This window comes from Podarcis vaucheri (genome assembly GCF_965113315.1).
Source record: "Podarcis vaucheri genome assembly, chromosome: Z".
NCBI classification, from domain to species: domain Eukaryota; kingdom Metazoa; phylum Chordata; class Lepidosauria; order Squamata; family Lacertidae; genus Podarcis; species Podarcis vaucheri.
In genome coordinates, this window is record NC_138758.1 from 36,271,245 (window position 1) to 36,283,749 (window position 12,505).

Sequence of the window (12,505 nt, forward strand, 5' to 3'; positions counted from 1 at the left end):
TGGAACCTGCCCCAGCCATTCTATTGGCTGAGGCCCATTCCCAGGCAGCCCTGACCCTTCCCCTTAAAAAGCAAAATACAAACTATATAATAACTTAACAGAATAATAAAAAAGAAGCAAAGCAAGAAACAATAGTGCTAAAATTAAACTACTCCCCACCCTAACTAAATACTTATCCAACCCCAAGCAGAAATAAAACAAAAAAGTTATAGAATATTATAAAAAACAACAACAACCATTTAAAGTGCAGCAAATTAAAAGCACTTAAAACATTTAAAACCATTTTGTCACTTGCTGCAAAACTGTGGCGGTGAGTGCAGGCTCCGCCCGCTAGGGCAGTGGAGTTGGCAGGAAAGGGAGCGGCCCAGCCAGCACTCGAGGAGCAGCAGCAGCAGCAACAGCAGTATCCTCATTGTTAAACCGTTCCTACTCTAGGCAACACTTCACTGTCATCATCATTATCATAATCATTTAAATGTGTATACCACCCTTCATCTGAAAATTAGAAGGCGGTTCACAACAGTTTTGGAGAAAAGCATAGAAGGAACCTCTGCCTTTTATGGCCATGGGGGTTACACACGCCCACAAATTTACCCTGGGTAAACATCTGCAAATCTGCAAAATGTGCTGATGTTTCTTGGTATCTAAATGAAATTTGCTAGAGAGGCACATCTGCAGACGAGGGGCAGGGAACGACTGAGATGTGCTTCACCAGAGTTCCCATGCCTGGAAGTTTTAAGAAGAAAATCTGGACGGTGCACAGAGTGGGGTGACCAAGGGGAGCAAGGGTCTGGAAACCAAGCCTCATGAGGAATGCTTGAGGGAGTTGGACAAGTTTAGCTTGGCGAATAGAAGGCTGAGGTTTGAGATGATAGTCATCTTCAAATAGCTTAAGGGCTGTCACATGGAAGATGGAGCAAGCTAGTTTTCTGCTACTCTGGAGGAAAGGACCTGAAACAATGGGTTCAAGTTACATGAAAGGAGATTCCAACTGAACATCAGAAGAACTTTCTGACAGCAAGAGCTGTTCGACAGTGGAATGGTCTCTCTCAGGAGATTGTAGACTCTCTTTCATTGGAAGTTTTAAAGCAGATGTTGGATAGCCATATGCCATGGATGCTTTAGTTGAGATTTCTGCATTGCAGGGGGTTGGACTAGATGGATCTTAGGCAGTGCTGGATTTAAGTACAGTAGTACCTTGGGTTACAGATGCTTCAGGTTACAGACTCCACTAACCCAGAAATAGTACCTCGGGTTAAGAACTTTGCTTCAGGATGAGAACAGAAATCGCATGGCAGTGGCAGGCCCCATTAGCTAAAATGGTACCTCAGGTTAAGAGCAGTTTCAGGTTAAGAATGGGCCTCCAGAACGAATTAAGTTCTTAACCTGAGGTACCACTGTATAAGCTAGATAGGCTATAGCTTAGGGCCCCAATTTCTTTGGGGCCCCCAAAAAATTTAAAGGAAAAAACCACCTGGATGTACATTTCCAAAATATAAGATAAAAAACAAATAAAATAAAACCTACATACAGCAACAGTGGCAAATGGCTTTAGATACCTATTAGGTCCATAAATGACCGTATAGCAGGCACGTCCAACAGGTAGACCGTGATCTGCCGGTAGATCACTGGACATCTGTGGTAGATCGCTGGCTCCCCCCAAAGAAGTTCAACAACTTCAGCTCCCAAAGTCTGTTGGGAGTTGGACACCCCTGCCATATAGTATATATTCAACACAAAAAACAGCGACAATTTGTTGTTGATAAAGGACAGCTGGACATATAAAGGGCCCCATTACCTTCAGTAGCTTAGGGCCTCATCAAACCTAAATCCAGCCCTGCTCTTAGGGGTCCCTTCCAACTCTGTAATTCTATGACTCTGTCATAATAATAATGGTAAAGTTCATGGCACATTAGAGAGTAACTTCCCACCTACTTAGTCTATATACCAGTGAATAACCTGGTATTATAAAGTCTTCAGAATTTTCTCTTTCCAATGAAATAAACCCAGTGATACTCCACCCACTGTTCAGTATGTTATTTTCACTAATGTGTGCATTTTAATGAACACTGTACTTAACACATGCGGTTTTCCATGTATCACATGACTGGAGAGCTGCATTGCAAAATTTGGATAAGTCTGAATTTTGAAAGAATAGCTACATTTCAGTTTGCATATTGTTTTGCAAAGTACAAGATAGATTTGTCTCCTTAATACAAAGTGAACTGAATTCCTTACCTCTGTATCCCTAGAGCGGGGGGTGGGCGGGCGGGCGGGCGGCTGGCTATTTCCAGTTATGCCTGCTTTTGAACTTCCTAAAGCATCAAATGTTCTGCTTTTGGAATGTGAGCTGGATGGACTTTGGGGTCTGATCCAAGAGGGCAATCCTTCTGTGTTTACAGAGGGGATGTCCCGCGGCTGCATTCAGAATAGGCAAGATTGTGTGCCTTGGCCCTTTGCTTTGTCTGCTGCTGATTCAGCACACAGAGTTTGGAAGCCACAAGACTACATAAGAAAGAGGGATTGGATTGTGAAGAATGCAGAGTCAGCAAACATCTCCGTGTCAACACCCAGGTGCCAAAAAAGACAGGTGACACTCTGGCACAGCAGCCCACTATCTGTCTTTCTGGCCTTGAGCCAGCAATCACAAGCCATGGATCTTCTGTTGACAAGCGGGTTACCAAATTCTGCTCCCGAACCTGCTCCTGTGTCTTTAAACCCACAGCCAGACATGCAGAAAATAATTTTTTCTTCAGCACTTTTTTTCTCTAACCCAGGAAGAGCATCACTTGCTAATTGCTCACCTGCCTGGCTCCTGTTAAAGGCAGAAGAGTGCCCCCCAAAGTTGGCAGTACTACAGTTCTTATATAATAGCTTCTGTCAGGCTTGTTGTCCAAAGTACAGAATTGTAGAGTTGGAAGGGACCCAAGGGGCCATTTGTCAAACCCCCTGAAATGCAACAATCCCATCTGAAAAATCCCTGACAGGTAGCTATCCAACCTCTGTTTAAAAACCTCTAACAAAGGAGAGCATCGCCTCCCGAGGGAGACTGTTCCATTGCGGAACAGCTCTTGCCATCAGACAGCTCTTCCCAATGTTTAGTTGAAACCTTCTTTCTTGTCATTTGAATCCATCGGTTTGGGTCCTAACCTCTGGAGCAGGAGAAAACAAGCTTGCCTTCAGAAACTGAAGATGGCTCTCATATCACCTCTCAATCTTGTCTTCTCCAATTTTGTCTTATCCAATCTAAACATACCCAACTCCCTCAACTGTTCCTCATAAGGCTTGGTTTCCTTAGGAACTCCGGAGGTCTTTGTTGGGGCCTTTCGATCTCTGAGGAAGGCTGCTTTTTTAAAACTCTCCTCACTCCATAACCCAATTTAGAGAGGAAATTGTGAATGAGTGAAGAGGGAGGTCCGCAGTATGCAGAGCAGTCCCTTTGAGAGTTAGACACACCTCAGTCATTCCTGGCTCCTCCCACCCCAAACAAGTGGCTGTGATTTATAATCTGGGGTGGCTCTCTAGGAGAGGCACACATAGTTTTGTGTGCTGAGTGGCACTATTCCATCTGTGGCAGATTCCCTGTGGTGGGGTGAGTGGGGTTTTTCTAAATTTTACAGAAGGTGAAGGAGATAAATTGCAAAGGGGGTGGGTTTTTTCTTAAAGAGGAGATTAAGATCCAGGAATACAAGGAAAGAAGAGTTGAGGCTGTGTTTTAAAGTGGATAAATGCAATGTGGAAAAATAATTTGAATAGGACTGCCTGTGTATGTTTAACCTGTTTGAAAGTGCAAGAGTAATTCTGGGGCTTTTGCTTTTCACTAGGGCAGCTGGGAGCGTTGTGAACCCCCATTGACTGGGCATCTCCAGTCCCTCATTTAAACCTAGCCTCAGATAGCCACACATAAATGCCAGCAGGGCTGCTATGCATTATGCAGTAGGTGGAACTAGAAACTTGACAGCTGTGGCTTTTGTATCATAAAGGTGTAAGGAAAGGGGGTGAATGATAGCCACTAAGGGGGAATAACCTGGGAAGCCTCAGATTCAAGTTTTCCCCAGTGCCCACAACATGCATTAACAAAGAGCAGGTGCTACCTTGCAGGGCTGTTTGTAGAGACCTCCAAAGCAAACATTTTTGGTGCCCCTTGAGTTAAAAGGGGAAAGTAGAATGAAAAACTTCTGATGAATGTTATTCGCCAGCAGCTCTGCCCTATATTCAGTAAAGGGAGCCTCTTTTAATGAACTTATTTGCCTTCTGTTCTAGCTGGTGGGTGGGTTGTATTTAAATCCAGCAAATTGTGAGAAAGATATTGTTCACAGTAGCTATCATCTCCTTGTAGCCAACTTTGATTCTGGAAATGGAACATTTTGTTTCTTTTCTCCCTATTTTATGCTCATGACACCCCAACAAACATGGGCATAGCCAGGATTTTTGTTGTGGGGGGCCGGCTTTTGTTAGGGGGACAGAACCTCAGATTAGGCTAATCTAGGTTAATCTGGCTGCCCATCTATTACTGAGCCAGGTTTAAAGTCCTTGTATTAAATTACCAAGCCTTGAACAACTTAGGTCTAGGGTATACTTCAGGGACAACTTGAACCGTTATATCCCAGCTCAGCTGTTGAGATCCCCTGCAGAAGCATTGTTAGCTATTCTCTCAGCTGGTGAGACTCATTTGACAAGAACAAAGAGTCAAGCCTTTAGTTTCATTGGCCCAGTCCTGTGGAACTCCCTGCCTCTGGACATTCAGTAGGCATCTTCTGTGCCAACTTTTTAAACACCTGCTGAAAACTTTTCTCTTCCGTCAGACTTATGCAAGGAATTGAAAACACATCTTTCCACAACAGCTTTCTGATTTCTCATTCTTATAGTTTATAATGGTTTTTATTGTGTGGTTTTATGTACTACTGTATATGAAATAGTGGTATATAAATATTTTTGGAAATAAACAAATAGTTCAGCATTTTCACCGCTACACCACACTGACTCTTCAGGACATGTCCGCCTTTTATCCTCCTAACAACCCTGCGAGGTAGGTTAGGCCTAGAGATAGGGACTGGCTCATGGGCATCTCAGTGAGTTTCATGACTGAACTGAATCTCTGGGGTCCTGACGCCATGCTGCATGAGCTGGCTTGTACAGAAGCCCCCAAATACTTGGCAAAAAAAGCAAACCCAGAAAAGTTGTGGATTGTGGCTATTCTTTTGTTCCACATGCAACTGGTACCCCCATTTGTTGTTCTTCCCCTCCTCCAAATAAATCCCAGGCTGCACACAGAGGAAATTGAAAATGCAGTCCAGGCTGGTTGTCCAAAGCAGGAACTGTGGAGGTCTTTGTTTGGTCTTCTCAATCATTTATGCTGATGCCAGGCGTGATGGTGCCAACGAGGCTACCTACACAATGTGCCAAGTCCACTGAGGGGTAAAAAAACAACTTTTAATTGGACAAATGATGGTAGAAACATCCACATGGATCTCTAAAGCAGAGCCGGACACCTTTCAGCTCTTGGGCTGCAAACGGCCTGCAGTCTGATTTCATCCTGATTTCTTTCAGATGTCTTTTAAGAACTTTATTGTTCAAACTAGCCTTTGGAACAGAGGCCGCACCCTCATACTGCTTTGAATAGTCATGGCTTCTCCCAAAGCATGCTGGGAAGTGTAATTTGTTAAGGGTGCTGAGAGACATTAGGAGACCCCATTTCTTCTCACAGTTCCCTGAGTAGTTTTATCAACCAATCCCTCTTCCCAAAGAACCCTGGGAAATGTAGCTCTTTGAGGGGGAATTTGGGAGGATTTCTTAACAACCTATAGTTGGCAACCTATAGTACCCAGGATTCTTTGAGGGAAAGCCATGCCTGTTGTTATGTACTGAGTTGAATAGGATCCAAACTGCAGCAGTCTGATTGGTCCTAGAACAATAGGATCCAAATTGCAGCAGTCTGATTGGTCCTAGAACAATGCAGCAGTATGATTGGTTGGCAGGAACCACCCAATCATGCTCCAGATATAAGTGAATCCACAACCTGATTGGCTTACAGTAGAATTCCAGAATTAGCCAATCATGTGCAGCCCATTGTGTAAATAATGTATATAAAGCAGATACTTTGAGGGGACTTGCATTCATTCCTCCTCACCACTATGAGCTGAATATAGAGCATGAAATCACTTTGCGACTCTGAGTATATTTCACCTGTGGTTTTGGGGGAAGTGGAATCAGAGTGTATGGCACAGATTTGACCTGGGTATCTAAAACAGGGGTGGACTCATGGTCTGATTTCTGGAGTAGGGAACCCTCACAGCTGTATCTGACCCTCCAAGTCTGTATGGCCTTTGGGGCTTTCTCTAGGCTATACCACCTCCTCCTCTGCCACACAAAGACCTCCCCATGTCTCTTTCCCCACCAGCTCTGCCCCCCCCTCCTTGAGTCTCTTTCCCTGGATGGGATGTGTCCTTGAACTCTGATCATGCCTCTTCCTTGTCAGAATGGAGGCTAGAGAAATGGATGTGTGAGAGAGTGTCTATGGAAACTAGCCTATTATCCAAATGTAAAATTTGCATTTCTTGCTCCACCCACTTTTGCCCCTGGCCCCTGGGAGGTTGCACAGAAGGGAATGTGGCCCTCAGGCAGGAAAAAGGGTTTCGAATCCCTGGGATAAAAATTCCAGTGAAATAGGGATGTGCCCAAGGCCAATCTTCTGGTTGCCAAGAAGAGTATTCCTCAGCCACTGAATTCCCTGGGGCTTTCAAGTTCCTCCTGAAATTTAATAATGATGGAGAAAAGTGCACCTCATTGGAGAGAGCATTCTGCAGCTGCGGACCCACCACTGAAAAGACAACTGTTGTTGTTGTGGGGGGAGGAGACTGGAGAGTCTTTGTCCCAACCTCCGTCTGGTACCCAGTGTGAGGAATCATTTCTGTTTCTACTGATAGAGACCATGTCTCAGAGCAAAGGCGTCGTGGTCCTTGCCTACAGCGGGGGGTTGGACACCTCATGCATCCTGGTCTGGCTGAAGGAACAAGGCTACAAGGTCATCGCCTACTTGGTAAGTTGACGAGGTGAAGTTCAAGCAGGATCCAGGAGAGGAAGTGCTATAGGTGTAATAATAATAATAATAATAATAATAATAATAATTTAATTTATTTATACCCCGCCCATCTGGCTGGGTTTCCCCAGCCACTCTGGGCAGCTTCCAACCGCATATTAAAAACAATACAGCGTCAGACCACCTTCAGTTGTCTTTTAAAAGTACATAAGATAGTTGCTTATTGCCTTGACATCTGGTGGGAGGGCATTCCACAGGGCGTGCACCACTACCGAGAAGGCCCTCTGCCTGGTTCCCTGTAACTTGGCTTCTCACAGCGAGGGAACTGCCAGAAGGCCCTCGGCGCTAGACCTCAGTGTCCAGGTAGAACGATGGGGGTGGAAATGCTCCTTCAGGTATACTCAGCATCCTGTTCTCACCAGGCCCTCTCAGATGCCTGTGGGAAACCAGCAAGCTCAGTAGCATAGCTAGCCAGCGGGGGCAGTATGCACTGGGTGGGAGTGGCATAGGGTGGCATGGGGGTCTTTAGGGTAGCACAGAGGTTTGTAGTGCAGCAAGGTGGGTGCTATGCATCTGGAGGTGGGATTCTGGGCAGCAGGGGAGCTTGAGGGTGGCATGGTGGTAACGGGGCATTTTGGACTCTGCAGGGGGTCAGAGCCACTTCCCATCCCTAAAATCAGCAGCTATGGAATTCTGGTGGCTGCCCTAAAAAAGCTCAACAACTTTGGTCTTCCCCAGGTGCCAGTGGGGGTTGCTACTCTGCTGAGCAAGCAGGACCTGAGCATAAGAGCAGCTCTCCCCTCCTGTGGTTTCCAGCCACTGATATTGCAGCCAGCTTTACCCTCTTCCATGAATTTGTCTAATCCTATTTTAAAGCCATCTAGGTTACCAGCCATTCATGCCTCCTGTAGAAGCAAGTTCCATAGTTTGCACTGCAAAAAGGACATATTTTTAAGCATCCTGAATCTTCCAACATTCACCTTTGTTGGAGATCCATGAGTTCTAGCGTTATGAGAGAGGGGGAAATGTTTTTTCTTCTTCTATCCACTTTATCTAAACAAAGAAGTCCCAAACACTGCAATCCTTCCTCACAGGGGGACATCTTGGTTGCTCTTTTCTGAACCTTTTCCAACTCCACAGTATCCTCCTCCTTCTATTTTGCAGTAAGACTTGGTTAAATCTTGGGTCAGTTCTGGCTGAAATTCTGGGTTAGCCACAGTTCAGCAAAGAATCTGATCTATGTGGGTCTTCCATCTCCCCACCCCTTTTACCCCAAAACAAATATTAATATATGGCACGGTGTTTACTCTTCCAGGCCAACATTGGACAAGAGGATGATTTTGAGAAGGCAAGAAAGAAAGCACTTTCCTTGGGAGCCGAAAAGGTGATTCCTAAGCCTCCCCTCCACATGCTAACAGTCAATCAAATGGGTTGCAAATCCACAGAGCTGTCAGACTGGCCTAATTTGCAGGGTTAGTTTGTCAGGTTGATGGGAGAGAATGTTATGCATGCATTATTAACAGGTCAGAAGCATTGCAAGTGGATTGCTCTGGGAATTATTTGGAAAGTTGCCTCTACAGCTGTGTATATGAAATGATGGCGTGGGAGGAAGTTGCCTACAATGGCAGCACAGAAATACTCTCATAGTATAAATCTTCCTATAGACATAAAAACTAAGACTGTCGTCATGCTGCAGTTCACATGGCTGCCAATAGGTGGCCATGCCAATTGCAGCTTGACAACAGGAGCCCCTCAGCGCTGGCCCCAGCCTGGGCAGTGCCACCTCCCATGCCTGGTGCCTGACTGCCTGGGCCTCAGAAGTGCTGGGCGAGAGAGGAAGGCTACACTGGGCTGGGGGCCTCTCCCTGGGCTGCACTCACTTGGCTCCAACCTCCCTCCCTCCTTCTGTCGACCTTTCGGTTGGGTGTTGGGCAGTACCCCCCTCCCCAATATTTTATTCAAGTTAATGCCACCGAAGGGGACCGCTGGAAAACTGTTGCCCAAGCTGAAGCCAGACAAAGTCAGCCCCAGGCTGACCTCATCCTGCTCTAGCAAGAGGTTGCATGGTGGGGTGGGGGTGGGGTGATGTGATGTGATGTGATGCCATTTTTTGGTTTTCAGGCAGCAGAATGTCTTGGGCTGGCCCTGCACCACAGAGTTTGCACTTGGGATCACTAAGCACAGCTTAGTTGTGCATTAATATACTTACTAGGCACTCTTTGTAACTTTTGTAAAATACAGCCTTGTATTACTGTTTTAAAACTGTATTTCTATAGCTGTTGTGAGGATTGCCAACTTTCTGAAGCAGGGAGGGCGGGCACCTGAATCAGGCTGTCAGACGAGGAATGTAATTGTTGGGGCAGGCTTTACTTGCCCCCTTCACCCCTTGGCAGGGTTCTGAGTTCAAAATATGCCTCCCTCCAGCTTCTGATAAATAACTGGGAACAATCCCATCCCCTCTCCTCCTCTCCATCGGTCTCAGGTTTACGTTGAAGATATCAGCAGAGAGTTTGTGGAGGAATTCATCTGGCCGGCGGTCCAAGCCAACGCGATTTACGAGGACAGATACCTCCTGGGCACCTCACTGGCCAGGCCCTGCATTGCTCGTAAGCAGATGGAAATAGCGCAGAAAGAAGGTGCCCAGTATGTTGCCCATGGAGCTACAGGCAAGGTAAGCATTTGACGACTGGTGCTCATTGAGACTGGCGGGATGTAAGGCAGAAAGCCCAGCAGTAGGTGGCGCCAGAGCCAGCTGATTCCAGTTCTGTCCCCATCTTTCCTCTGCTGGGTTCTACAAGGACAACACTGAGACTTAAGAAAGACAAGGAAGCTGTCAGGCAGTGCCACTCCCTGGATTGGTTGTGGGCAGGTGGCAGCTGGCTGGAAGATTCAGGACAGATAAAAGGAAGCACTTCTTCATGAGGTGCATCAGTGCTTTTATTCAACCGGAGTGTGCTGGAGTGCAGTTCCAGCACCTCTCAGGTGAGTGCCGTTGCGAGCTGACATTCCCCCTGCCCTTCTTGCCTTTACAGTCATACCTCATGTTACGTTTGCTTCATGTTACAGTTTTTCAGGTTGTGTCCCACGGTGACCCAGAAGTAACAGAGCGTGTTACTTCTGGGTTTCGCCGCTTGTGCATGCGCAGACGTGCAAAATGACATCACGTGCATGCGCAGAAGCGACAAATCGCAACCCGTGTGTGCGCAAACGCGCCACTGCGGGTTGTGTTCCTTTCATGTTGCGAACGGGCCTCTGGAACACATCCTGTTCGCAACCAGAGGTACCACTGTATGTACTTCTGAAAAGCCCAAAACGAACATTTCAGGTCAATACGGAAACAGGTCAGCATGTGTCAGTCTAAACATTTTTTTAGATCTATGACTCCACCTAGCTCCTAGCCGTGACTGGTCAAGCTATGGGGCAGGGCCAATTCGTATTTCATTTTCCTCAATCATTATCCCGTGTAGTGGCAGCAGGCTGTAAGCTTTCCAGCCAGGCCTCTACTGTTGCACACATGTGTGTTTCTGCAAGGACCTTTCCGAGCTGCCCTAGTCATCCACCTGAATCTAAGAGAACGAGGGAGGCAGGGGCGTATTTATTTGACCTGCACCAGAACCAGGGGTGACCCCCAGACCAGCTAGGGAGACAGCTTGCCTTATTTTTTAGCACCTCCATGGGCAGTGAATGTGGCTGTTGTCAAACCAGCATCTGTTCACGGTTGCCCTGAGTCGCCCAGCGACTTACTGTAACAACTTCATGTTTTCTTTGAACAAGAGCACTGCAGTGCATAGTTAAACTATGGAACTCACACCTGCAGGGAGCAGTGAAGGCCACTAACTTGGATGGCTTTAGAAGAGGATAAGGCAAATCTATAGAGGAGAGAGATATCAATGGTTACTAACCATGATGCCTTCGCTCTGCCTCCACAGTTTCTAGGAGACACAGGAGAGTTGAGGGCCCTTGCCCACAGGTCCTGTTTGCGGGTTTGTTGCAGGCATAAAGTTGGCCACCGTGAGAACAGGATGCATGGGTGTTTGGCCTGATCCAGCACACTCTTCTTATGTTCATGTTGGGTTATATTGGGGGCAGTGCCCCATTTGCTCTTTCAATGGCCTCAATTGCTCAGCCTAAGAGTTGCTTGGAGACCACCTCATGGAGCCATGGCTATTCAAAGGGCTTGAGGGTGCTTTAAAGGTATGATGTAGATGTGACCCAAGATTCTAGTCCTCATAGAATAAAGGACTGAATTAAATAGGAACATAAATCTGCCTTATACTGAGCCAGGCAGCTGATACATCTAGTTCAGCATTGTCTGCACTGACTGGCAGTGGCTTTCCAGAGTTTTACCAGCTCCTATCTAGAGATCTCAGGGACTGAACCTGGGAACTTCTACATGTCAAACAGGTGCTCTGTCATAGACAGCCCATAATTTAGGACTGGGGTTTCATGGAAGAGCAACCTAATCAACCCTTAGGCTGTGTACACATCAGACATTTAAAGTACACCCCCCAATCATGTGAGCTGTAATTTAAGGTTACTGGGAAATATAGCTCTGTGAGGCATAAACTATGGACCCCAGGGTTCTTGGGCTGCTGGGAAATTTGCTTTAAAAGTGCTTTAAATGTGTATGCAGTCCTATTGAATCAAAAGATAGCCTTTTAAAATGGCACTGCACAAACATGAGAACCAGAAGCTGGTTTTAAAAACAAAACTAGATCTGGAATTCTCATGAAACCCACCCCAAGTTGGGGTAGGGGCGGGAGGAAGACAATGTAGCCTTTTCAGACTATGCCCTTTGGGGTTGTTCAAGAAGACTGGATGCCATGCTTTTGCAAATCTGGACAGCCTGTTTTCTTTTTCGGTTAAAAATTAAGCTGCTTTCCGGCAGAGGGGAGAGTCCATCTGTTGCCCTGGAGTTGCTGGCTGGCTGGCTCATCTATTTAACCATGGAAGCATGTTAAGCCTAAGCAACCGCTTGAGGAACCCCAAGATTCCTGGGGCACCTGCTCTGCAATGCAGAGATCTTCAGGGGGAACAGTTTGCACAGTATTACAGACAAGAAATCCTATCCCATCAAACCCCAGTCACTGTTTCTTCAAATGCCCAGAGAAGTGAATGTGTCTTCTGATGAAGCTGGAATGATGGCAGTGGTGCGCACAGCTCAGCTGAAAGGAAATGCCACAATCGGGTGGGAGCAGAGGGAGTGGGAACCTGGGGCCTCTGGATGTTAATGGACTACAAATCCCATCATCCCTGGCCATTGGCCATTCTGACTGGTGGTTGATGGGAGTTGGTGCCCAATCAGGGATTGTAGCCCAACAAGATGTTAGTCCAACAAGTTTTGGAGAACCACACAGTCTCTCTATTTGTGGACTAGATGATCCCTTAATCCCAGGGCATAAAAACGTAAGAGCTTTCTGGGTCAGGCCAAAGGGGGTCCATCTAGTCCAGCATTCTGTTCTCACA

At 46.5% G+C, this 12,505-nt stretch overlaps 1 protein-coding gene across 1 annotated transcript in view; it reads left to right on the plus strand.

Moving 5' to 3' along the window:
• Positions 1-3,490: 3,490 nt before the first annotated feature.
• Positions 3,491-12,505, plus strand: part of ASS1 (argininosuccinate synthase 1) — a 76,503-nt gene continuing 67,488 nt past the window's right edge. Inside the window, exons 1-4 of the mRNA XM_082208497.1 lie at positions 3,491-3,592; positions 6,927-7,039; positions 8,355-8,423; positions 9,522-9,710. Coding sequence (XP_082064623.1) covers positions 6,932-7,039; positions 8,355-8,423; positions 9,522-9,710 — 366 coding nt within the window. The 5' untranslated portion in view covers positions 3,491-3,592; positions 6,927-6,931. The remainder of the gene's footprint in view (positions 3,593-6,926; positions 7,040-8,354; positions 8,424-9,521; positions 9,711-12,505) is intronic.